Source organism: Chrysemys picta, chromosome 9, assembly GCF_011386835.1.
Source record: "Chrysemys picta bellii isolate R12L10 chromosome 9, ASM1138683v2, whole genome shotgun sequence".
In the NCBI taxonomy this organism is placed as follows: Eukaryota; Metazoa; Chordata; order Testudines; family Emydidae; genus Chrysemys; species Chrysemys picta.
In genome coordinates, this window is record NC_088799.1 from 59,498,565 (window position 1) to 59,526,060 (window position 27,496).

Sequence of the window (27,496 nt, forward strand, 5' to 3'; positions counted from 1 at the left end):
TATGGTCCCCACTTCCCTATTGTTTATCCATATGGTCTCTGTCTGGTTCTTTGATTGTTTCTGTCTGTTACATAATTAATTTTGCTAGGTGTAAATTAATTAAGGTGGTGGAGTAGGATTGGTTAAATAATTTTGTTACACTATGTTAGGATTGGTTAGTAAAATTTTAGTGTAATGATTGGTTAAGATATAGCTAAAAAGAACTCAAATTTCACTATATAAACTGGGGTCCAAAAGGAAGTTATTTGGGAACTAACTCCAGGACACAGCCCCAAAGATCAGAGTTGCCAGACCGTAACACTCTGCCAATGACACCGTGCAGAAACTGAAGTCCCCCAGATGGACCTGTTTCTGACTGGCCATCAAGAAAAGTTCATGTGTTTTATTGGAAGTGGTGAGCACTGTATGTGTAACATGTGCAGTCTGTTTTTGGTGATTGTTAATAAATAGAGATTATGTAGTATATTACTGTGTAAGGCTCTTTCACTGGTAAAAGGTCCTGCAAACCTGCAGATGTAGTATACACCCAGAGCCCTAAGTATTGGGAAAGGGTGGGGGTACTTAAATTTACCAGGTTGCTCTTCCTGAATGTCTGCTCTTTTTCCAACTTCCACAATTTGAATAACTAATTTAATTAAGTAAATCAGGAGTGGGTCATGGATATTTTGCAAGCAGAAAAAGAGAGTAAATTTGTAGAATAAATTGTTAACTGGAAATTATTTGCCTAGATCTTTGTTTGGTAGAATTTAGCATTTCGAATAAGTGGTTGCTCGCAACATATCTTAACCCCTTATAATTAATAACCTCTCCCACCTCATATTTAGCTGTGGCACTCTGATTATCTTTTCCAGGCCTGAAGAAAAGCTCTGTGAGGCTTGAAAACTTGTGTCTTTCACCAACAGGAGCTGGCCTTGTTTGTCTCATATTCTGGGACCAACACGATTATAACAATACTGCAAAGGCTGAACGGAGTAGGAAGGAATAAAGATACTGAAAGCTTTGGTGTTCCCTTTCTTCCCCATTGAGAGTTGCAGAGGAGATAGAGCAGAACTGTTATTATTAATCAGCAACTCAGTCTGAGTTTTAGCTTTATTTTCATGTTAAGTGCAGTAACTGTGTCTGCCCATGGTCACAGCTGTTCAAAGCCATCTCAGATTTAAAGGGACATTGTCAAGTTGTTTTAAAACATTCAGATTTTTGACAGAGCACCCTTTAAATAGCATGGACAGGATGTTTTTCAAAAATTCCTTTTTACAGTATTTCCGACTCTTGTGATATTTGGTGGCTATTTTTACACACACACCCAGTCTTGGAGTTGGGACATTATGTGAGAATCTTAGCTTTCATTAAAAGGTAAGTGTCTGGGCTTGCAAATGTGAACTCTAAAGGCAAATAAGACTCCAAAGTTATTTTTTATATGCTCATGATTTTTTGGGCCTGACTCACAATGTTTGAACACTTGGGGTTGGCAATGCTGCTTTAATATTTTTTTATATAAGGCTTTTCCTGCTCCCTTGGGCAGACCTAGCAGCAATACCAACAACCCTGTGCAGCCTCTGACCTCTACCCTTCCCCTGCCCCTTCCTCTCTGCACACACCTCCCATTTCAGCTGTACTGATGTTATTACCAATAAACAACCACTTGTGGGGTCTGGGGATGAGCATAGCCACGAGCTCCACCAGCACCAGGCCCGGGGAACACTGCCTATGAGTTCCACTCCCTAATGAGTGCATGAGAGTTCTGTCAAAGTGGAATTGCTACATATGTTTCCTCTAATCTCTTTCATTAATAGGAATCTTTGGTACACAAATTTCAGATAGAAATGTGACCCTGCCCCTTTTAATATGGGTTGTGGGAGGCAATCCATGCAGATGTGTCTGCAGACATTCTGAGTGCAGAGATGGCATATGTTACCTATGAGACTCTTGCCACTTCAGAACTTCAGCTTGACTAAGAAATTACAGAAGCATTAGGTGATCAGCTGGCAACGGGACTCTAGTCTGAAGATAAGAAAGAGGGAAGACTAGCTCTCATATTTCATCATTTCACACAAATCGCATAAAAGGTTGTAGTGGACCAGATCAAAACTTTGCTGCCAGGGAAGTGGTACCTATTACAGTTACAGCTCTGGGCTTAGTTAGAGCTTCTGGCTCTGTGAATCAGCATTTGGCTGTGGCACAAGATAGACAGGCACTGGGGGAGTTTTCAGAGACTTCAGGATTAGCAAGTGAACTAGACTTGCGGAAGAGTCTATATTTCCACACTGCTGACTGAGCCTTCTGCTTATACCATGTACTTCAGTGCCCAGAGCTGTCAAACCTTCTAATGTCTGTCACAAACCTTTATTTATATTATGCTACTTCCTACAGCTCCATCTCCTGGGCCAAAAAAATAATCCAAGGGCAAATGAAAATGTAGTTTGGAAATGATAAACCCTAGTTTTGCATCGGAAAGTGATACCATAGTAACTGCACCTATGCCTCTGCACCCTCCTTCTGCACTCCATCTCTGCAGCAGGATTCCAGCAGGCTCAGTGCTTTATATTATTGTGATGCTATTTGTGGAGGATAGTCCATCAATGCCTATTAGCAAGATGGTCAGGGATTCAATCCCATGCTCTGAGTGTCCCTAGACCTTTGATTGCCAGAAACTGGGAGTGGATAACAGGGGATGGATCACTTGATTGCCTGTTCTGTTCATTCACTCTGAAGCACCTGGCACTGGCCACTGTTGGAAGACAGAGCACTGGACTAGATGGATCATTGGTCTGACCCAGTATGGCCGTTCTTATGTACCAAGCAAGGAGTGAAAACTCAGCATTGGCCATCAGGCAACCTTATTTGCCAATCCGGAACAACACTCAGCAGCACACTACTTTGTATCTTCAGCTAAACTCTCTTCCTTCAGGCTGTCTCCATGAAGAGGCCTGGACTAAGTTGTTTCCTGGTCCAAGCTGAGGAGCAGATAGCAGGTCTCCAGGTGGTCAGGGCCCATTCGATGTTCAAAATGAGGCTGCAGATCCTCAGGGGTGAACTGGGCCTGACCTGTGATTTCATCATACAGAGAAGGTCCAGCCTCACCTGCAGGCAAGTGACAAAGAGATGAGTTCAGATGACCCCAGGCGGGTATATTCAGAGTTGGGCAATGTAGTATGGAACCTTGCTTCTCACCTCACTTGTTCAAACCCAGCCCAGCTGACTAGGGACTGAAGGCTGACACTGCCCATTGGTCATTCAGTAGTATTTCTAGATCTCATGCCACTTTCTGGTAGATAGATGTCTACAGTACCAAAACTGCTGCTGTACCTTGCACTTAGTATGGCAGGGACAGCTGATGCCACATCAGGGTGATGGGAAGGAATTAGCCAAGCTGCAGTCTAGTCTCAGCTTTGCCCCGATGCACTGTGCAGTTTGGGGTGTGTCACATGACTTTTTGGCTTCAGTTTCCCCAACTGTGAAATGGAGATAATGATTATTAGCTACCTGAGGGGTGATCGGGAAGTTCACTGGTTTCAAGTGTGTACAGTGATTGCGCTGGGGATGGACTGTGCTAAGTGTTACCCTACCCTCTCTGGCAGACATAGCAGAAAGAATGGGCCATAGTGACTGCACTTCACTCCCCCAAGTCGTGTCTCAGAGCCCCCCAGAAGGTACCAACGGTAGCATTAGGGAGGTGGGTGGAGTCACCCCCCACTCCTACTTCCCACCTGGGGCCTCAGGCTAACGTTGAGCTTTTGAACCTAGGGGTCACTACGCCAGTGCCCTGTGTGGAATGATGCAAAGGATTCTGGGACAACGTGTGTGAAGGAGAGAGGTTGTGGGTAGTTGAATTCCTTCACAGCATGGAAAAAGCGGAGGACCTTTTTCACAGCTCAGCTTGTCTCCTGCAAAGCAGAAGCCCAGGAATCAGATGAGCCTAGCCTCCTTGTCCGTCCCCTGCAGGCCTGCAGTTAGTATGGAAAGGCAAGAAGATTAGTAGTTCCTAGTGCATTTACTGGCTTTCCAGTGTTTCCTCACCTTTGCATGTCTCCCACAAAGTCTTCAGGGTGGAGGAGAGATCAGCAGGCCCTTGGTGATCCATCTGTTCCTCCTGGAATGCCTCATTGTCAGCTGGCATCTTGATCGCACAGCGAGCATTGCTCACCACGTCCTCCAGGCTGGTCTCCTCAACCTCCTCAAAATCATCAGGGTAATCGGTCAGCTCCGCCTCATCCTTCCACTCTGCAGCGGGAGGGGCAGGGGAGCCCCAACAGCATTAATACAGTCTCAGGCTGCTCTTGGTGCTGCTTTCAGACTAGAGTCACGCTCCTCTGCATCAAATATCCCCCACCCCACGATACACAACTCAACCTGCTGGTCTGCACACACGCTGCACCCACCTCAGTGCCCAGCTCCACGCTCCCCCAACACACTCGCTTCCCCTGGCATGTCACACACATCACCTGCCCCTACACAGCACCTCTTCAACACACACAACCTTGTGCCCCAACACAACACACACCTCCTCACACATGCACATCACACCTCACCACCCTTCACTCCCTGGCCCACCGCCACGCCATCTCCATATCACATTACGCAGACCTTCGGCCCTTGCACAGGGGATGGCCTCAGTTCAGCTGGGGGGAGGCCCTGTGCATGTCTCATGCCAGGACTGCACACCTCCCCAACAGAGACAGAGAGGTGTGGGACAAGGCCTCCCTGCTACCCTACTTGAAACATACCCTGAGAGGGCAGGACTAGCTGGCTCCCCCAGAAGGCATGTGTTTGCCAGTGACCTATGCCAGTGGTTCTCAACCAGAGGCTTGGAGCTCTCTTGGGGCCGTGAACAGGTTTCAGGGGGTCCACAAAGCATGGCCAGTGTTAGACTCACTAGGCCCAGGGCAGAAAGCCAAAGCCCCACTGTGCAGGACTGCAGCCCAGGGTCTCCAGCCCCACAATCCAGGGCTGAAGCCAAAGCCTGAGCTTTGTGGTGCCCCCTGTGGTATGGGACCCCAGGCAATTGCCCTGCTTGCAACCCCCTAATGCCGCCCTGGCTTTCATATACAGAAAACCCGTTGTTGTGGTACAATTGGGCCGTGGAGTTTTTATAGCATATGTGTGCGCATAGGTGCCAACTTTTCCCGGCGCCGGTGGGTGCTCGCACTGCCCTGCCACACCCCGACTCCACCATGCCCTGCCCCTGCCCCTGCCCCGTCCCCATTCCAACCCCTTCCCCAAAGTCCCCGCCCCAACTCCTTTCCCTCCCTGCCCCTATTGGACTCCTTCCCCAAATCCCTGCCCTGGCCCCGCCTCTTCCCCCCCGCGCTGTGTTCCCCCTGCTACCCCCTCCCTCCCAGCACTTGCCGCCACAAAACAGCTGTTTCATGGTGAGAAGAGCTGGGAGCTAGGGGGGAGAAGCGGCATGCTCAGGGGAGGGGGAGGAGGGGGAGGAGGTGGAGCGGAGGCGAGCTGGGGCAGGGCGAGGAGCTACCGGTGGGTGCTCAGAACCCACCAATTTTTCCCCGTGGGTGCTCCATCCCCTATGTGTGTGTGTGTGGCGGGGTGGGGGGGGGGGTGGCTCAGAAAGGAAAAGGTTGAGGACCCCTGACCTATGCAACTTGTGTCAGAACACCAAGATTTTCAGTGCAGGAAGCCACTTTGTAACAAGATGAAAGAATTTCCAGTTTGGGCTGGGTTTGATTAATCAGCCAGAGGGCTGGGTGTTCTCTGAATGTTCTCTGACTTGCACAAGGGGATTGCAAAGTGGAGCTTGGACTCTGATGACACTGGGGCTCTGTCCTGACATTCCCAGGCATACTCCAGAACCATCTTCCTGGCTATATTTTGTCTTTTCCACATCTGTTCCCAGCATAAACCCAGCTGTACAACAACGCAGTGTGTGCAAAAACTAATGGTGGGCACACATTTGGCGTGGGGGTTATATTGTGTCTGACCAAGATCATGCATGCCTTCGTGAAAGTCCTGATTTGGGCTTTCATTGCTCTGGGTTTCAGGGATCGTGCAGGACATGTGACAGTACCTTGCAAATCTGTGCTCAGACGGCTGGAGGATAATAGTCTGTCAGGAGAGCTGCACTGGTCTGCAACAAAGGAAAGAAGACACATGTCAGACAGAGTAGGGGCTTAATGCTGTGGGTTTTCTATGACAACACTGGTGTCAACCAGAGATGGTCCTGAGATGAGGATTCAAATTTGGGTATAGGTCCAAATTTTAGCTCCCTCAAAGTTCCAAGTGTCCAAATCTGGGGCTCTGGTTCAGACCTGTCTCTAGTTTAAATCCTGGTTAAGTCCCCCGTAAAAACATCCACTTGGTTGATCTTATCCTAGATCTGATTTTACTTCATCCTAAAGCCACCAGCCATTTTCACATGGCTAGCTCTCCCTAATGCCTGCCTGCAATAGCAGAGGCGGCAGCAGTCCAGGCCTGAGGTGCATTGGCAGAGAGTGTTGCAGGGAGGGGCAGGACTAGGTTAAGAGGGGATGTTGTAAGTCAGGTTGGGGAGCAGAGCAAAGTTGTATGCATGGGTCTGTCTAGTTCTAACTGATAGAAAAGTGTGCCTGGTACAAAGCTCTTTATAGCCCTAGACAGCAAACCTCTAGAATACTATGAGGTTGTCTGGGTGTCCTCACCCCCATCCTGGAATCATGTGCCTCTGCACAGGAGTATGGATGTACATGGTAGTAACCACTTGCAGGGTTAGGCCTTATACAACCCATAATGAGTTGTGACTACTTATTGCTTATATACCCAGCTTAGGGAAAAAGTTGGGTTACATATTTATTTTTATTTAAATAGGGCTCAGTTTGTGCCTATAATGCATGTCCCTGCTCTGAGGGCAATGCAGAGCTGCACCGGCCAAAGAAAACGCCGAGAGGCCTGGCACTGCCCTCCAGAGCTAGGTGCACAGAGGCACCACTTCCCTTAGGGACGCCACAGACTCCCCTTGCACGGCTGGCCACTGTGGCCGGCGTCATGGGCTGGCACATAGGGTAGACAGCTCTATATGCCTCTGTAAGAATAATCTGACTAGTCTTTATTTTTATACAAAATTTCAGGGGAAATGCTCATCCTTTTTTTTTTTTTAAGTTCACACAGTGCAAAAAAATTGCCCGTGGGCTTTTCTGGGGCCCTTTACTATGCCCCTTGAACTTATAGGTGTAATTATTTAGCAGTGCCTAGTAACTTTGCAATACACTATATTGTGTGGTTCATGGTTTCCCAGTGTGCTGCCAGCACCTCCCTGAGAGGTCATTCTAGCCAACTGCTGGCTCTTCCACAGTGTTGTTAGCTGAAATGTCTGGCGGTTCCAAGGTTAAAAGGGCAAGGACTGGAGTATTTCTCTGTGCCCTCTACATAGCACAGCTGTCACCTCAGATTCAGGTCATGGCAGGAGGGAATCCGGGAATCACATGTCTCAAGCCAGCCCTTCAGTTCTGTGTAATGTTCAAACAGAATTAAAGCCAAAGCGGTTGCCTGGATATTTTATTGCAGAGGAAATCCAGGATGGCAGAGGCATGTTTAGGATTGTTTCATTAGCCTGACAGAGCAAGAACCTGCAGAACCTAAAAGTCAGCTGCACTTTGAATATGACGGCAGTGGCGGCTCCAGGCACCAGCGCTCCAAGTGCGTGCCTGGGGCGGCAAACCGCGGGGGGCACCCTGCTGGTCCCTGTGAGGGCGGGAGTCAGGCTGCTTTCGGCGGCATGCCTGCGGGAGGTCCGCCGGTCCTGCGGATTTGGCGGCAATTCGGCGGCGGGTATGCCAAATCCGCGGGACCAGGGACCTCCCTCAGGCAAGCCGCCGAAGGTAGCCTGCCTGCCGTGCTTGGGGCGGCAAAAAAGCTAGAGCCGCCCCTGCGTGACGGTACTCTTATGGCTGGCCTGGCGGCCTTATTGCTGCACTAGCAGCTTAAGGATGTGGCTCTTGGTTACAGAGATCCTGGTATGAAGCTCTGGTGGCAAAAGAAAAAATACTATGAAAGTTATGACACCTCTAATTTTAGCAGAGACATGCTAGAGGTAAGACTTTTGCTCAGACTGCAAGAGGTGCTTGGTTCAGATTGCACACAAGACCTGAAGGTCGATATGAAAACCATGTGCTTCTCATCCCAAAGATATGCAGATCATGCATGGATGTACATGCAGTTGTATGTATCTGCATCAAGCCTACATTTCGTATTTGGTTTCTGAATTTGAAAACACTTGAAATTATAGTTTTCCCTTGTAATTTTGACAATATTAATATTGAGGCCAGGTCTGAGCATTCCAGTGTGGCTATGAAATTCAATATGATGTGGGAAGTTTGGAGTGTGTCTGTGGTGTGTCTGTAGCTGTATATTTAAGGACAAATTTCCAGCCACCTTCAAAGGGGCCTCTAACTTTGTGCCTGGTAAGTGTGTAGTTAGGCTCACAATTACTTGCCCTGAATGCTCAGATGCCTATTTGCATGTGAGGTTTATGCAAACAAATGCGCATGTGTAATTTTTCAGAAAGAAAACTGGAGGCACTTCTTAATACGAAGCCCTTAATCTCCTGAGATACTACATCTGTATATGCAAGTGATGGTTGTCAGGATTTAGGAATCAGCCTTTTTACTGCAGTAAAATAATAACAAAAACTTTCCATTCTGCACAGGCAAAAAAGTCAAGAACCAGGGCTGGGGGCCTAGCAGGTCTGCTCCCTTTCCTCTCTCCCCACCAAATAAAAACAAACCAGCAAAATCTCACACTTCTCTCTTTCCCATTTCTTGGATTTCAGCCTGGTCTCCGGAGCCTTTTCTCCCCTCCTACACCCAGTGTTCCCTGGTGGCTCTCTGATGTCACTTACTGTTTGAACCCATTATTTTATGGTATTTAGAAGCATAGGACAGACTAGTCGAGTAGACTATCCCCAGCAGTGGCCAATACCCAGCTCTTACCTATCTCTCTTGGCACCTCCTTGATCAGAGGTGGAATGGGTATGTCATCTTCTAAGTTCTCCTCAATGGAAGATACACTTTTATGCTCAAAGTCTTCAGAGTAATCTGAGCTGCTGTCTAGAGTGCTGGAGAGCTCCTCTGGCTCATAAAGCTCTGGACTGTGTGTGTTGATATACCGTGGAGCTGACTTTGGCCTTAAGGCTCCCCTCCCTTGGTGAGCCAACAGTGTCTTACTTTGAGGTGTGGATGAGAGGGGATCTGTGTTGTCCTCCTCATGGAGCTTTGCCAGATGTTGCTGCTTGAAGAGTTGGGATTCTTGGTGAAGGAAGAGCTTCAGGTGTTGCTGGACAAAAGGGATGTTGAGGATGCTGCTGGCACTGGGTCTCTTTCCTGGGCACTTTGCCAGGATGGTTTGGATCAAGCCATGCAGGGGCTCAGAATAGCACTCTGGCACAGCGGCATACTCGCCTTTCACAATCTTGTAAAACAAGCTGACCAGATTTATTCCATCAAAGGGTGGCTTTAAGGCACACATTTCAAAGAGAACACATCCCAGCGCCCAGATGTCTGACTTGGAGCTGTACGGCACATCCTCGCAGAGCTCTGGGCTCAAGTAATAGGGTGTGCCTACAAAAGTGCTTGCCATGTCCAGGGTGCTGTTCATGACCTTCGAAATGCCAAAGTCCCCCAGTTTCACCATCCCTTTCTTAGTGAGAAACACATTGGATGTTTTGATATCTCGGTGCAGGATCTTTATGGAATGGATGTACTGAACAGCCATAGCTAGTTGCACAAACCATTCCATGATTGTGTTCTCGGGAAAGTACCCCTCCTTCCTCATCTTAATGTGGTCATCCAGGGAGCCACCATCACAGTAATCCTGGATGATGAACATATGTTCCTCCTCAAAGAAGTGCTCATGGCAGGTTACAATGTGGAGGTGCTTGAGTTTGCCCAGGATGGTCACCTCCTGAAGCACTGCCTCTTTGGTTCTCATTTTCTTTGATGGATCTGTCTTGATTTTTTTCACGGCAAACAGTTTCTTTGTCTCTATGTTCCTCATCAGGAAGACCTCAGCACTTGATCCCCTGCCTATGGTTAGTATTTGCTCATACTTCTCCATTGTCTCAACCAGCGTTCAAGCTAGAAGGAGAAGCAAAACCTCAGGTTACCATGTTAAAGATGTCAACCAAGTCTGCATGCTTTCTGTTTCACGACTGAGGGAGGTTACCCTCAACTTTATGCTAATTGTGTGGTTGTGTTGATGACAGGGATTGGAAGGGGGCAAGGTGTTGGTAACAGGATTTGGAGCCTTTCACCTCTACATCACTGGTTTGAATCTGCACCAGGCCAGGAGGGATTGAATGATGTGGCTCTCTGACAGCAGTTGCTTAGTGGGCCTGTGAGAAGGGATTTGCTGGGCTCAGTCCAGTGGCTAGGAGCTACATCACAGAAACCACTATGACACTAATTCCCGTTGTTGGCAATTTTAGCTGAAAGGCCAAGGATTGAATGGGCCATGCTTCACCAACAGAGGTGGCCTCTCCAGGGCAGGGTTGAGGTTTATTGGTGGGGGTTGATGTTCAGGAAGCTTGCACTGCTGCTGGTCTGCAGTGTGACTGTGATGCCGACAGACCAGGTGCCAGCTCATGCCAATGCCCCCATGTCTCAATGGAACACTGACGAATACCTCGTGGAACCAGGCTGGATCACCGGTGAGTTAGTGTAGTTAAAATAGATATTAGGATTAAAAATGTGTTTAGTCTTTTTTTGAAAGCTTGTGAGTTGCTGCATGCATTAATCTCACTTATAACATCTGCATCCCGTTTTGTAAGGTAATATTAGAGTGGTTGTATTGTAAGCCTCTGTGACTATGTAAATCACCAGACAGGAGAGATGCATTAACTAATGTAAAGTGCTAATCTGCAACAGTAGGTGCTACATCCTGCCCAATGGGAAAGGTCCATTGACACCAGATGGACACTAGAGGGTCTACTGTGGGGCATTAAAGAGGACAAAAGACTCTGTTGTCCTACTCTCCCCTCAATGAAGATTAGTCATGCAAGTGAATTCTCCCATCAGCTGAGTTTGCAGTTCAGAGCACATAGCAGGAAGGGGATAAAAACCCCAGACAGAAAAGAAACTGATTATCTCTATGCTGCTTGGCCCCTGAGGGGCAAGGTTTGCTAGGCATAAGCAAAAGATCCTCAGTGCTTAGCCTGGGTTAGCCCTAAAGGACATATAGAGCTTGCTTATTATAGAAGCTTCTATTACTTTTTGAAACTTAAGATTGTAACTCATTTGTGTATATATGTTTATCTGCTTTAACCTTGTAAATAATTCTCCTGTTTCCTTTTCCTACTTTATAAATCTGTATGTAGTTTATTATATGCAGGGCCGGCTCCAGCTTTTCTGCCACCCCAAGCAGCAAAAAAAAAAAAAAAAAAAAAGACGAGCGGCGGCACTTCGGCAGCAGCTAAAGCGCGCTGCTTCTTCGGCAGCAGTTTGGTGGCGGGTCCTCCCTCTCTTCCTCTTCGGCGGCAATTCGGCGGCAGCTCAAAGAGGAAGAGAGGGAATGAGGGACCCGCCGCCGAATTGCCGCCGAAGACCCGGACGTGCTACCCCGATACCAGACGGAGTGCCGCCACTTTGAATTGGCCGCCCCAAGCACCTGCTTCCTATGCTGGTGCCTGGAGCCGGCCCTGATTATATGATAGGCTACAAGCTAAGTTCCCTCTAAGCTGTGTGGCCGTGCAGCAGGCTATCAAGGACTGCGCAGGCACGCCGCGGGGAGAGACGCCTCTCCCCCAACCCTGGCCCTGGAGCTGCTGCAGCCGACAAAAGGCGCCTCTCCCCCTGCCCTGGAGCTGCTGCGGTGAGAGAGGGCTGGGGGGAGTCCTCTCTCCCTGCTGCAGCCCTGGGGCAGCCTGCATCCCAAACCTCTCATCCCCAGCCCCACCCCAGAGCCCTCACCTCCCTGCACCCCAATCCTCTGCCCCAGCCCTGAGCCCCCTCCCACACCCCAAACTCCTCATCCCCGGCCCCATCCCAGAGCCCGGACCCCAAGCCAGAGTCCTCACCCCCCGGCACCGCAACCCTCTATCCCAGCCCTGAGCCCCCTCCCACACTACGAACTCCTCGGCCCCACCCCCGCCATACATCACTTCCATATTGGTGCACATAACAAAATTCATTTCACACATGAATGTAAAAACTTAGAGGGAACATTGGCTACAAGTGTCTTTGGTGTGAGATCTAAGGTACAATTGACCTGAGGTAAGTGACTGGTCCTTTGGGACTGGAAGTAACCTAAATACTGCTGAGATCCTTGGCATAAGGGACCATCTATCACAGTGGCTCTCAACTTTTCCAGACTACTGTACCCTTTTCAGGAGTCTGATTTGTCATGTATCCCCAGGTTTCACCTCACTTAAGATCTACTTGCTTACAAAATCAGACATAAAAATACCAAAGTGTCTCAGCACACTAGTACTGAAAAATAGCTGACTTTCTCATTTTTACCATATAATTATAAAATCAATTGATTGGAATATAAATATTGTACTTACATTTTAGTGTAAACTATATAAAACAGCATAAACAAGTCATTGTCTGTATGAAATGTTAGTTTGTACTGACTTTGCTAGTGCTTTTTATGTAGCCTGTTGTAAAACTAGGCAAATATCTAGATGAGTTGATGTAACCCCTGGCAGAGCTCTGTGGACCCCCAGGAGTATGTGTACCCCTGGTTGAGAACCACTGATCTGTCACAAAGGCAGGCTCACCTGGGTGGCAAGACAGATCGGAGAACCCAAGGGGACTGTCTGCGACTCCATGTTTAGGCTGTCCTAGTGCCTGTGGAGTTTACACTTGATTATTAGTTGGTGAAGTCTAAGTATAGAATTCACAACCCATTTGGGGTTTGTTCCCAGGTTCTTAACAGGCCACCCTGAGGTTGGTGCTCACACTCTTGAGTCTTTGAAGGCTGCGTTACAGTGACCAGTGAGTGAATGGAACCCAAATCCCCTGATTTGAAGTTGTTTGCTTTAACCACAAGACCATCCTTCCTCCCTGAGAAGCAGGGCCAGCTCCCAGCACCAGCATTCCAAGCAGGTGCTTGGGGCGGCAATCTGCAAGAGGCAGCAGTCCGTGTGTTTTTGCTGCCCCAAGCAGCGCACTGACTTGCCACCGTGAAGGGCGGGGACAGTCTGTGTGCCATTAGGGTGGCACGTGCGTTTCCGCGGTGGTGGCAATTCGGCGGCAGCTTCTATGTTCAGCTGCCCGCGGCGGCAATTTGGCGGCGTCTGTCTTTTGGCTGAAGACAGAAGCTGCCGCCGAATTGCCGCCGCCGCGGAAACGCGCGTGCAGCCCTAACGGCACACGGACAGCCCCCACCGTCCGCAGCGGCAATACGGCGCACTGCTTGGGGTGGCAAAAACAGTAGAACCAGCCTTGCTGAGAAGTAATGAGCTGCTGGCAGGGGAAGGCATATTTACAGGGGTTGTGAAACAACCAAGAGCAAATGCCGTATAGTGCCAAACTGTACTAGGGAATCGCCAGCTATGAAACTGGAAAGCATCTGGACAAAAGAGTAGACAGTGAGGCAATGCATGCCTGGCAGAACTGAGACACCTTCTGCCTCCCAGGTTCCAGGGAACTCTTGGGGCTAACATATGAGGGTCTGGCAGAGTTGTGCCTGCACCATGTGTAGACAGACCCAGACTAGCTCAGGAACCAACAGCAGTGAAATTGCATTAGTGTGGGCTGAACAAACCCACCTGGGACCCCCAGTGCTTACTCAGTGGCTAGTTTGCACTGAAGGCCATGCTGCTACGGCTTCACTGCTATCAATCCCTGGCCTAGCTAGACCAATGCTAGCTCAGGTACATCTACACGTGCTGCACTCCCACCTATGACTGCAGCGTAGACAGACCTGGAGACACAATATCGCCTCAGAGGGGAAGCTCCACAGTACACAAGAGCTTGTTGGAAGTGTGGTTGAGCTCTGAAAGGTGCTTGTAGAAAAATGGCCCCTCCTTACTCCAAAGGTCTGATGCCCATGTGTGTATCAGGTTCAGAGCTGCTGGCTTTACTGAGCCAACTCCGTTTTCACTCCTGCCAATCCTATGGAAGAACAACCTGCATTCTGTTTCTCCTGTTGCAGTATAATGACGGTTGCAATTACAGGGCCAATCAGTGAAACCTTTGCAAACCCAAGTAAGACAATGGGGTTGCAAAGGTGTCGCTGAGGGTAGAGTTTGGCCTCTAGGACCTTTATTATTGCCAATGCTGAGCAAGAAGGAAAGAGCCCAGCCTGACGCTCAAGTACCAGGAATTGACGGGGCTGGCAGTTAGAAAGGAAACCATCTTTTGATGTGTAACCTGAGTGCTTTGCAGATGGAGGCAGAGGAAGATAAAGAGGAGGCTTCTGTAGTGTCATTTCTACAAAGTCAGAGCAGAGCCATATTTTCAACTTACAGCCACCTTCCCCCCCATTCTCTCCTGTGCCAGGCTAATGAACGGCTTGACAGGCTGGAGAACGCAGGCCTCCTGCCATAGCGCAGGTAATGGCAACGTAAGCTTGCCTGGAGACCACGCCAGTGCACCAAAGCTCTGCCCTGCAGAGACCCAGATAGGGCAAGAGGTGTGTTCTGTCTCCACAGCCCATCTAGTCCTTGGCTCTGCTGAGGCTGCCATGAAGGGAGGGGGCCAACTACTGCCCACTGTGAGGGACACCATTGACCAGGGGCGGCTCTATGTTTTTTGCTGCCCCAAGCACGGCAGGCAGGCGGCTTTTGGCACCATGCCTGCGGGATGTCTGTCGGTGCCGCTCCATCGGCATACCTGCCGCCGAATTGCCGCCAAAGCTGCAGGACCGGCGGACCTCTTGCAGGCATGCCGCGGAAGGCCGCCCCCTGCGGCTTGCTGCCCCAGGCACGCGCTTGCTGCGCTGGTGCCTGGAGCCGCCCCTGCCACTGACCCCTTTCCCATCACACATTCATGTGTTTCAGCCACTCCCAGTGCTGGTTGGACTTGAACTGGTGCCCTGGGCAAAACTCTTGTCACACATCTGCTGCCAGTGGAGCCCCTCCCACACAAGGTGATTAGCACAAGCAGTGGGGCCTGAAAAGGGAGCAGAGACGGAGAGAGGGAGGAAGGAAGATGTTGAGAGGAGCCTGGAAAACTCCTAGGAAGGTCACAGGGGGCAGTGAGAGCAGAGGACAAACCTCCATGTGGGTAGGGTAACCAGATGTCCCAATTTTATAGGGACAGTCACAATTTTTGGGTCTTTTTCTTATAAAGGCTCCTATTAGCCCCCATCCCCTGTCCCGATTTTTCACACTTGCGGTCTTGTCACCCTACATGTGGGTTCTTCTGAAATCTTCTCCAATCTCTTTAAACAACGGTAAAACAAGTGCTGTAGCTATGTTCCTCCCCACAGCAGTGCCCCTGAAACAGAGCTTTGTTTATTCTGCAGTCCTTGGCTTTTCTAACTTCCCATAGTTCCATTTTCTTTTAAGCTGTCACGTATAGCAGGTTTCTCCATCAAAGAAACTCACAACAAAAGCAAAGTACAGCAAAGCTACACTAGGCAAATATAGGAACTTAGGACCTGCCAGGTCATTGAGTCCAGTCCCCTGATATCACAGGAAACCCCATCGAGTGATCCTGTTCATAAATTTATCTATAGAGTATAAATGAAAAGCACCATTTACAAAACATATCGCTGAATGGCTGCTATCACAGTAAATGCTATGTAAATGCATCTGAATGCAATACAGAAAATGTTCGTTCCCATTATCTCAATTCAAGAGGGTTTATACTGTATCTCTTTCATCTTTCCTGTGCTGCTCATATATACATACACATACCCACTGTAATCACCAGTCTCTATTACACATAGTTTGCTCAGAGTTTCTTTCCTGATCCTTTTTTTTCCTTTTCAATATCTGCCATTTTGGTGCAGCTTTTGCCATAGTCCCCTCAAATATTCATAAAAGGGGCAGTGCAGAAACAAAGTGAGCTAAATCTAACACCCTTTGGGTCAAGTGCATTCATGCATTCCCTTCTCTCCTGTCCCTCTCCTCATCCCCTCTTCCCCTGAAGCCTCCTCCCCCAAGGGGCTGGATCCATGTAGAACCCCCCCCCACCTATAAACTGTGTTCCTGTGACTTTACACACCATTTCCCCTGAAAACAGTGACTTTTACTAAATTAGGGTTACCATCTTTTAGTTTTTAAAAAGGAGGACACTCCATGGGGACCCAGACCCGCCCCAACCCCGCCTCTTCCCCACCCTCAGCCCCGCCCCAACTCTGCCCCCTCCCCTGAACGCTCCGCCCCCTGCTCTCCTCCCCCTCCCCTGCTTCCCGCGAATCAAATGTTCGCGGGAAGCCTGAAACAGGGAGGCAGCAGGTAGGCTGGGGCGGGGTGCGGCGCGGCGCGGCCCAGTCCGGCCCTCCTGGCCGAGCGGCTCCCTTCGGCGGCCGGCTGGCTGGCTCAGGCCAAGAGGCTCTGGCCCCAGCGTCTCCCGCCCGGCTTGGCTCGGGCCCTGGGGCACTGGCTCCCGGCCCGGCCTCGCGACCCCAGCCCCCGGCCCGGGACCGCGCGCCCGGCTCCTGGACCCAGGCCCGGCACCGCGCCCCCGGCTCCCGGCCCGGCACCGCGCCCCCGGCTCCCGGCCCGGCACCGTGCCCCCGGCCCCGCACCACACCGGCCCCGGCCCCGCACCCCCGGCTCCTGCCGAGCACCGCCGGCCCCAGCCCGGCCCCACACCGCCGACCCCAGCCCCAGAAGCCCCGGCCGAGCACCACCGAGCCCTCCGTCCCTCCCGATTTTCCCGGACATGTCCGGCTTTTGGGGATTTCCCCCTGGATGGGGATTTGAGCCCCAAAAAGCCGGACATGTCCAGGAAAATCCGGACGTATAGTAACCCTATACTAAATCTACGGTGATTGCTCTGTGCTCTGGGATAAAAAATGCTATGACAAAATGCATCCCTATTTCTGAATGTTAACAAACCTTCCTCAGTTTATCTGTCCCTTATTGTTTATTTTCCCTCCAAGGAGTTCTCTAGGCTGTTGACAGGTTTACATGCGCCTGCTGATGCAATGACTGAAATAGACAGCAACCACAGCTCGGCCCTGCACTTTGCTTTTCTTGATCTTTGAAACGGTGCTTACCTTGTTGGCCTGCAAACCACAAATCAGAGCCCCCTGATTTCTGAAAAGCAGCCTACCAGCCTGTGGCTATGTAGCTGTGCAGAGAGATCACTGTCTCAACGCTGACAGATTTACCCAGGGGTATGCAGATTTCCTGTTTGCAGGGAGAAGGCTGGTGGGTCGCCAAGACTAGCCCAGGTGAATCTTCTGACGGTTCCCCAACCAGGAAGTTTGGAGCTGGCCTGTATTTGTTCTCAGGCTTCCCTACCTGGCTCGGGCCGGGTGCTGCAGTGCACTGCTAGACTTGCTTTGGACGTCTCCGTGGCAACCCAGCTTACCCCAGCTGCTGTGCAGGCCTGAGAAGCAATGACGCTGGCTTCTGATCAGGCTTCACGGGACAGGGAAAGCTCCTGGGGGCCTTGCAATCCTTCCCCCCCGGGGTGGGACAGTCACCAAGGCTAGGCCAGTCTGAACGGGGAATGAAGTTACAGAGTCCTTCAGGGCCTGATCCTCGCCTCAGTTGCACTTATGTAAACCAGACTAACACCAGGATAAAGCCAGGGTGACTTAGAGGAGAATCAGACCCCTTCCTTTACGTTTTCCTAGGAAAAAGTACTACAGTATTCTGCAGTAACGGTACATTGTCTAGCTGTGCTGTCACACAGTCCTATCACTATGGTACCTGGTCCTGCTACAGCATATAATATTAACAGAGCAGCACGTGAGGCTATTACTATATCATTACTCCCAATTAATAATAGCTTGCCAAGGGCAGGCCAGGCTAGGGAACCACACATCCTCGAATGACAAATCATGGCTGTACTTTACAAGGACAGTTGCAAACAGTACAACTTGTAGCCGAGTTTGCAGAGTACTGCAGGATGTCTCTTCTGTAAGGGCGCCCTTGGTGCTGCTAACCAGACCTGTGGTGCTGGAACATGGAAGGGGAAATTTACCTGGTCACGTTTGCCTCTTTTGCCTCTGCAAGCCCCTTGGATTTCTGTATGCTGTCCCTTCAGAGCTGAAGGACTCCCTGCATCACCATTAAAGCTGGATGGAAATAGCATTCCATTCTGCAGAAACGGGATGGATCACTTGATGATTCCCTCTTCTGTTCATTCCCTCTGGGGCACCTGGCATTGGCCACTGTCAGAAGACAGGATACTGGGCTAGATGGACCTTTGATCTGACCCAGTATGGCTGTTCTCATGTTCTTATGTTCCAAGACTTCCACATTTGTTTTTGTTACAAGTTGGAAATAAGAGCCAACATTTTGGAATTTCTCACAGAATGAATATTCCAAAAAATGTTGATTCAGACCTATCAAAATGTTTGGTTTTGATAACCGCAGAATCATAGCAATGTAGGGCTGGAAGGGATCCCAAGAGGGTATCTGTCCAGCTCCCAGTGCTGAGGCAGGAGCAAGTGTCACGGAGTCCCCAGGCGATGCTCTGGAACTGCTCCCCACAAAGCCAGTCAGGACTTTGGGGAGCCTCCTCTCCCTCGGAGCAGACAGTCTTCAGGGCAAGAAGCTCACATGGCTTCACCTCCTGGGTCTCTCCTGGGAGCATTCAGCATATGCCCCTCCCTGCGCTTCCCACAGCGAGTCCGCCCCGGCGGGGTCCTGGGGAAGCCAAAGGGTTCTGCACCCCCCACTTCGCAGTCAGACTTGACTCTCAGCCAGCCAGTAAAACAGAGGTTTATTAGATGACAGGAACATGGTCTAAAACAGAACTTGTAGGTACAGCGGCGAACGGGACCCCTCGGCCGGGTCCATTATGGGGTTGAGAGAGCCAGACACCCACGTCTGCCTTCATTCCTAGTCCCCAGGTAGCTCCAACTCTGAAACCCCCTCCGGCCCCGCCTTCTCCCGGCTTTGTCTCTTTCCTGGGCTAGGAGGTCACTGATCTCTTTGTTCACCTTTAGCTATTACCTTGCAGGGGGGAAGGGGCCCTGGCCATTTGTTGCCAGGGAGGCAGAGTGTCAGTGATTTATGTGCACTGGCCTTTCCCCACCACCTAGAGACTTAAGAAATACATAGGGGAAACTGAGGCACCCACACAGTATTCAGAGGAAACATTAAGAACAGTCCCACTTCGTCACATCTCTCCCCCCTTCGAGACTGAACTGAGCGAGGTCACTTTAGCCAGTGACCTGGGGAAGTTCGAACCCACCAACGTTCCCATGGATGCCCCATCATCTCTCCCATTCCTTGGTGGGAGTTATACCAGGACCTTCCGGATTCACATCCTCCCGTGGGTCTGTTGTGGTTGATGGCGCTTGCAGGCTGCATGTGGGAAGGTTTATGCGGCCTGTACCCTTTTGCCACCCCAATACCTCTGGGGTCTAAACTGAGATTGGGTCTTTTCCCAGCGCTCCAGTTTGGAGGGCTGCAATTCGAGCTCCCTTGGTTAAGAGCCCCCATCTTCACCTTTGCCACCCTCTGAACAGGTGTCTCTGTCTCCAGCAGCTTGGCATCAGCCCCTTGCATGTGACGCTGCCCAAAACAATACAGCTGCAGCTTTCTAAGGGCCTGCACCATGGTCAGGCATTTCTTCTCTGAGGCCGCATAGTTCTGCTCCCAGGGCAGCAGTTTCTTGCTCAGGTACCCGGTGGGGTGGCTCCCACTCTTAGCATCGGCTTGCATTAGCACCGAGCCCAGCCCTGCATCTGAGGCGTTGGTGAACACTGCAAAAGGCTTGGCAAAGTCTGGTTTTACCAGATTTACTGGGTCCTGGATTAGAGCCTCCTTCAGTATACAGAGAGCCCTCTGGCCCTGCTCAGTCCAGACCACCTCGTCTGGCTTACCCCTCTCACATAGCTCAGGGATGGGGGCAGCTAGGGATCTAATCTCTGTTACAAATCTGGGGTACAAATCTCTGGTAGCACCCCGCCATCCTGATAAAGGCCTGGACTTGTTTCTTGGTCTGGGGAATGGGCCAATCTCTGATCATCTCCACCTTGCACTTTTCAGCTTTTACCGTCAGTCCTGCCTCCTTGAGGCAGCCCAGCACTCTCTTCAGCTGGGACACATGTCCCTCCCAGGTCTGGCTAAAGACACACATGTCATCGATGTACGCCAGGGCCAAGTTCTCCATCCCCCTCAGCTTGTCTAGAATCTCCCCAGGCCTAGGCATGGGGTAGGCATCGGACACTGTGATGGCTTTAAGCTTCCAATAGTCCCTGCAGAACCAGATCATCCCGTCTTCCTTGGGGACCAGCCCCACGGGTGAGGCCCATGGGCTGTTGAATGGCTGGATCACATCTAAAGCCAGCATGTCCTTGACCTCTCTCTCCAGGTTCTGGGCTGCTTTCCCAGTGACTCTGAACGGGGAACACCTGATGGGGAGATTGGCTCCCACCTCAGGGAAGAGATCCACCCAGGGGTCTTCCCCCTTCGCCTCCCAATCCTCCCTTTTTAGGTCCAGGGGTCCCCTCACTCTCCTCCTATACAGCAGCTCGAAAGGGAAGAACCCTGTGGATTCCTGGGGCACCACCAGCTGCCTCCCGATTCCCCACAGTTCTACTTCCCCTTGGGAAGCCCATTCCTGGTACAGGAATCCCTTCTCCCACAGGACTCCGTCCCTGCAGCCTTCCCCAAGGGGGTTTGCAGTGCTGTGGCCAGCAAGTTCCCTCAGCTTCTCCAAGGGGGGGATCCTTCTGCAGCTCGGTCTGGAATTCAGCTGCTGGGGAAGGGAGTGGGACCTCTTGCTGGCTGGGCCTGGGGTCACAGCCCCCCTGAGCTCTGTCCCTGGTAGCTTCCTCCCTGCTGTGTAATCACTTCCCAGCAGTACGTCTGGGCCAGGCAAACCTGGTTGGCAGCCGACCTGCTCTGCCTGTGTGTCCCCGCACTCAGCTGGGGTCTCAGCTCCCACCGTGCCCAGCACTGTCCTTGTTGTCCCAGTGGGGGCAGGTAGCGAGCTCCCTGCTCTGGTCACAGCATCAGAGCCAGCATGAGCCCCCTCTCTGGTGTGCATGGGGGCGGAGAGCATCTCTCCCTCCCACTCAGCCCCAGGGGTCTGGTTACAGGTAGGCAGGTATCCTGAGCCCAGCAGCCCCTCCCTCCTGCCAGCCAGGTCATTTGCATTTTCACTGACCATTTCCATCTTAGTCAATTGGTTCCCTGGATTCAAATTCAAATCCTCGGCTGTTACAGGAGCAGGGCCTGGATCTTGTCCCAAAGAGACACAGTCACTCCACAACAGGACCTCACAGCCGATATCCTGGAGAACCCCAATGACCAGCCAGCCCGACCCCTCCTGGGTCTGCACAGGGATCCGGGCCATAGACAGGGCGAGGGCCTTCATCCCGGGGACCTTCACCCAGGTCACACAGCCCCTCAGCATCTACGGCTGCACCACCTGGGGCCCAACAACAGTTCTCTCTGTCCCAGGGTCTCACCACCCCAGGCATGTCTCCCCATTGACCACCACCTTCCGCTCCCACTGGGGGTCCGAGGGGCCTGAGCCCAGGAGACTCCACACAGACATATAGGCCGGGGCCAGGAGTGGGAGCCTGTCCACCACCCCACCCATCTGGCTGACAGCGCCTATGGCCTTGGGACCCAGCAAGGGAGCTAGATACCGGGGCTTTTCCGCAGCGTCCCCCTGGTTCAAATCACCAGCTTGCGTGAAGGCTGTGTGGTGGGCATCCACATCCCCCCCTCCTTAACCAGGGGCAGCAATTTAGTGTCGAGGCTCCCTGCGGAACTGGCAGCCCGGGGTCTATCCCCACTCACCCCTGGGGAGCCCCCTATGCCTCTCCGCTCCACCAGCACCAATCCATGCTGCTGTTGCTTTTCCTGCAGCTTTTCCTCGGGCTCTTGCTCTCTCTCATGGTCCTCTCGCTCTCTCGGACTCAGCTCCAGTCCCACCCGTCTCCGATCCCCTGATGGGGAACCCGATCGTGAAGACCCCCGTCTGGTTGGGGACCAGACTCTTGGGGATGCCTGGCTACCACTCCAGCTGCTCCCAGATCCTCTTGTAGCCCCGTCTGGGCAGGAATCTGCTCCTTCGAGTGGTCCTCATCCTCCAGCTGCACGATTAACTGGGCCTTGGTGAACTTCCCAATGCATAACCCTCTCTTTTTGCACAGGATTACAATGTCCTTCTTGAGGAGATGGTGATAGGCCATCACTCTGCTGTTCCCAAGTTGCTCTGGACTCACAGGCCTGTGTGCTGTCAGCTCCCCCATGGTTTCCAGGAAGAACCCCTAGTGTGCCAGGCCTTCTCGTGGTCACCACCTCTTTGCCAGGGTCGAGCTTCAGACTCCTCTGCCCCTGGGACCGCTTGCTGCAATCCCCAGGGGAACCCTGTTACTGCAAACGTCCTTCTCTCTCCCAGGGGTCGAGCGGCAAGCTCCTCCACCCCTGAGACTGCTCGCTGCAGTCCTCAGGGGGACCCCGTTACTCCAACAGTCCTCGCTGGTCACACACTCCTAGGGGTTAATCGCCCCCTGAAACCGTCCCTCTCTGAGCTTCAGCACGCCTGGTCCTCGTTATCCCCCCTCTGTTTTACTGCTCCCCAGTCACTTACTGCAAGAAGCGCCATTCACGGGATGCAGTATATCCCACCGCTACCAGCAGTTGTCACGGAGTCCCCGGGCGATGCTCTGGAATTGCTCCCCAAAAAGCCAGTCAGGACTTTGGGGAGCCTCCTTTGCCTCGGAGCAGACAGTCTTCAGGGCAAGAAGCTCACACGGCTTCACCTCCTGAGTCTCTCCTGGGAGCATTCAGCATATGCCCCTCCCTGCGCTTCCCACAGTGAGTCCACCCCGGCGGGGTCCTGGGGAAGCCAAAGGGTTCTGCACCCCCACTTCGCAGTCAGACGTGACTCTCAGCCAGCCAGTAAAACAGAGGTTTATTAGATGACAGGAACATGGTCTAAAACAGAGCTTGTAGGTACAGCGGCGAACGGGACCCCTCGGCCGGGTCCATTATGGGGTTGAGAGAGCCAGACACCGTCTGCCCTCACTCCTAGTCCCCAGGTAGCTCCAACTCTGAAACCCCCTCTGCCCCTCCTTCTCCCGGCTTTGTCTCTTTCCTGGGCCAGAGTGTCAGTGATTTATGTGCACTGGCCTTTCCCCACCACCTAGAGACTTAAGAAATACATAGGGGAAACTGAGGTACCCACACAGTATTCAGAGGAAACATTAAGAACAGTCCCACTTCGTCACAGCAAGTAAACCTAAACCATCCCTGGCAGATGTTTGTTCCACCTGTTCTGAAAAACTCTTTCATTTTTATGTCAAAACATTATAATATCAAATATGAACTACATGATCTGTTATATTCAATGCAATATATACATATATAATATTAAAATTAATATATTAATATACAAGTCTGTGATGAGGGCTAGCTGTATGCGATTGATGCAGCACCAGGAAGACTCCAGGCTTAATAAAGGTCAATTAACCAGTATCTGTTGGGGATTACTGACACTTGGGTGGCAGATGATGGGCCAATGAGGCAGTTGGCTCCATAAATGGGAGGATGTATATTAGGGAGGAACAGGAAGCATAGGTGCTGGCTTCCTCTGGGCCCGGGTGGGGGTGATCAATGCCCCCACCTCGCTTCTTCTTGCCCAGTTTCACCCCTTCCCCCAGCATGCCTCCTCTCACTCCTCCCCATCCCTCCCAGAGCCCCCTGCACGCCATGAAACAGCTGACTGTGGTGGGTGGGAGGTCATGGGGGGGGGGAGGGTGCTGATCAGTGGGGCAGCAGGCAGCCGGGAGGCGCTGGGAGGGGAGGGAGGCAGGTGCTTGCCAATGGGGGCTGAGCACTCATTAATTTTTTTCCATGGGTGCTCTGTCCCTGGAGCACCCATGGAGTTGGCACCTATGATGGGAAGAATAGGGGTGCTCAGAGGAGAGGAGAGGAAGCTGTGTGAAAGGCTCCTCCAGCTGTACACCTGGGGTTCTGTTATGCTTTGAAACAGCAGATGAAGTGCACACTAGGTGAAAGAGGAACAGCCGGCATGCATCTGGGGCTAGAAGGCCCCAAGAACAGGCTAGGCAGCAGTGCTCCCAGGTTCAGTGGAGGGCCTGTGTGACACAGCAGTGGGCCTGACTGGTATATAAGGGCAGTCAGCAGCGAACCAGCTGAGCGGCGAACAGCAGAGGCTAACAGCGGGAGTTTGCCTGGGAGTTGGCGTGGGGAGAGCGCACTGAGGCTTTCATCTGCAGGTTCCTCTGAGTAGTTCTTGCAGCAGTTGAGGAAGGTCTTAAGAGGACGGTGATATAGAAGGTGAGCGATCAGCTGTTGTCACCTGCACAGGTTGTGCCATGTTTGTCTTTCTTCCACAGGACAGAAGCGACTTTGTACAAAGTGCAAGCTGGTCTCCATATTGGAAGAGAAGGTTCGAGGGCTGGAGAAACGAGTATCGACTCTGCGTTGCATAAGGGAAAATGAAGATTTCCTGGACAGACGTCAGGAGATGCTTCTACGGCCACAATGTTCTGAAGATTCAGAGCAGGCGCAGCAGGGACAGAAGGATTGTGAAGAGGTTTGGCAGCATGTGACCTCCAGAAGGAGAAAGAGGAGCGTCCATGCACCAGCAATGGAGATACAGGTGAGCAATTGTTTCCATGTTCTCTCTACAGGTACTAATGCGGAGAGTGGACTAGATGACCCATCTGAGGGAAGGGAGCAGAAGGAAACGCCACCGATTGGAAGGCAAAAGATGCACTGTCCTAGGGATGGGGGTTCCACGACCACCACTCCCAAGAGGAGGAGGAGGGTGGTGGTGGTCAGGGACTCCCTCCTCAGGGGGACTGAGTCATCTATCTGCCGCCCCGACCGGGAAAACCGAGAGGTCTGCTGCTTGCCAGGAGCTAGGATACACGATGTGACGGAGAGACTGCCGAGACTCATGAAGCCCTCAGATCGCTACCCCTTCCTGCTTCTCCACGTGGGCACCAATGATACTGCCAAGAATGACCTTGAGCGGATCACTGCAGACTACGTGGCTCTGGGAAGAAGGATAAAGGAGTTTGAGGCGCAAGTGGTGTTCTCGTCCATCCTCCCTGTGCAAGGAAAAGGCCGGGGTAGAGACCATCGAATCGTGGAAGTCAACGAATGGCTACGCAGGTGGTGTCGGAGAGAAGGCTTTGGATTCTTCGACCATGGGATGGTGTTCCAAGAAGAAGGAGTGCTAGGCAGAGACGGGCTCCACCTAACGAAGAGAGGAAAGAGCATCTTCGCCAGCAGGCTGGCTAACCTAGTGAGGAGGGCTTTAAACTAGGTTCACCGGGGGAAGGAGACCAAAGCCCTGAGGTAAGTGGGGAAATGGGATCCTGGGAGGAAGCACTGGACAAACAAGGAAATGCTGCAGAGCATGGAGCCCGGAAGTGCTCGCGTCCCCCCCCCCCCCGCCCCGCCCCCGCCCCCTCCTCCCCCGATTGGCTCCCTCCCCGAATCCCCACCTCTTCCCCGGGCTCACCATTCCTCCTCCCTCCGCAAGCGCTGGAGGGAGGCCCGGGAGACTCAGGGGAAGCGCGGGGCCGGGGTGAGTAAGAGTCCGGCCTGGTACCCAGCAGGCAGGACTCAGTTGGGCGGTAGGGAGAGGAGGGGGGCGGCCCGCGGCTGTTCTCCCCCGCAGGCAGCGGGACTCGGGAGCAGCCGCTGCTGCAGTTCCCACTGCCGCGGGGGAGGAAGTGGCCATGGCGCTCGGCGGCTGCGGCTCTGGCGCCCCCGAACCCTCCGGGCCTGCTGCAGGGACCCAGCAGCGCGTACGCTGCGCCCAGCCCCTGGCCAGCGTCTGGGCTGCTGCCCAGCTGGTGCTATCGTGCGGCGGCCCCGGGGTGGAGGCATCGGCAGCCCAGCCCCGTTCGTTCCCCTGCGGGACGGGTGGGCTGGGGCCTGCTGCCCCCACTCCGGGGCCGCCGCGTGATAGCACCAGCTGGGCAGCAGCCCAGACGCGACTGGCCAGGGGCTGGGCTGGGCGCAGCGTGCGCGCTACTGGGTCACCGCAGCAGGCCCCGGCTCGGGGGGCTCGGGGGCGCCAGAGCCGCAGCTGCCAAGCGCCATGCCCGCTTCCTCCCCCCGCGGCAGTGGGAGCTGCAGCAGCGGCTGCTCCCGAGTCCCGCTGCCTGGGGGTGAGAACAGCCCCACCGCCTGGCCCCACGGGCTGCCCCCCTCCTCTCCCTACCACCCAATTGAGTCTTGCCTGCTCGGGACCAGGCCGGACTCTTACTCACCCCGGCCCCCCGCTTCCCCTGAGTCTCGCTTCCCCTGAGTCTCCCGGGCCTCCCTCCAGCGCTTGCGGAGGAAGGTGTGTTTTTGTTTTTTGGCCCCCCCCCCCCCCCCCGCGTCACCCTCCCCCCCACCCGCGTCCCGATATTTGACTTGGGTGATCTGGTCACCCTATTTGGAATGTGGGAGGGGGCTCAGGGCTGGGGCAGAGGGTTGGGGTGTGGGCTCAGGGCTGGGGCTGGGGATGAGGGGTTTAGGGTGCAGGCTGCCCTGGGGCTGCGGTAGGGAGAGAGGACTCCCCCCAGCCCTCTCTTGCCGCAGCAGCTCAGGGCCTGGGGAGAGGTGCCTCTCCCCAGTCGTGGCAGCTCAGGTGGGGCTGGGCTGGGCCAAGGGAGGAGTTCCTTGCCTCTGACCGTGACAAGTCTGGGGCAGGTCTGTGCTAGGGCCAGCAGGGAGGAGGGCCTCTTCCCGCTGTGGAAGGTCTGAGGTTTGGCCAGCACGGAGGGCGCCTCTTCCCGCCATGGCAGGTCCTGAGCCCCGGCTTAATAGGCAGTTGCATGGCCACGCGGCTGTGCAGCTTAGAGGGAACTTAACCTGTGACCCAATCAGAATGAGAGTGATTAAAAGGATTAAGTCACAATGCACTGGTTTGGCTTTATTGACATGAAGCCTTTTGATGTCACACCACGAGAAAGGTGAAACCATTGGTTTAAACTTTTTCCTGTTGAAAATCTTGTTGAAATTGACCCATTCCCATGAAATGTTTCCATTCTAACTGAAAACCCCTGCCGGCCATTTTTCAACCAGCTCTGAGCATGATGTCACTTCTCCCGCAGCAGCCTGCACTACGAAGTGCTTCCCTAGAGCAGAAGGAGGACCCAGTGGGTAGGGGACTAGCCATGCCTGGGAAGACCCAGGCTCAATTCCCTGCTGTACCACAGACTTGCTGTGTGATCATGGGCAAGTCACTTAGCCTCTCTGGGCCTCAGGTCCCCATCTGTGCAACAGGGCTAAGAGCACTGCCCTGCCTCAGAGAGCAAAACATCAGTGATTGTGAGGTGCTCAGATACTGAGATAATGGGGGTCAGGTAAATATCACAGATAGATCCCCAATTTTTGCATAAAAAATAACAACGCTCCTGGCTTGTTTTTTCCTCCCCTCTCCAACGAGTGCTCACCATTCAATAGTTCTTCTCAGGTCCAGCTGCACAGCTCTGTCTCCTG

The 27,496-nt window shown here is 52.5% G+C and overlaps 1 protein-coding gene across 1 annotated transcript; it reads right to left on the bottom strand.

The window, feature by feature from the left end:
- Window positions 1-2,547: 2,547 nt before the first annotated feature.
- LOC101948195 (serine/threonine-protein kinase Nek5-like) lies at window positions 2,548-17,344 on the bottom strand. The gene is made up of 5 exons (XM_008177676.4): window positions 17,101-17,344; window positions 8,919-10,061; window positions 6,023-6,082; window positions 4,018-4,221; window positions 2,548-3,081 (listed from the first exon to the last, which is right to left on the bottom strand). Exons 2-5 carry the CDS (start codon window positions 10,039-10,041, stop codon window positions 2,933-2,935), a joined length of 1,536 nt encoding a protein of 511 aa, XP_008175898.1. The 5' UTR covers window positions 10,042-10,061; window positions 17,101-17,344; the 3' UTR covers window positions 2,548-2,932.
- Between the last annotated feature and the right edge of the window lie 10,152 nt (window positions 17,345-27,496).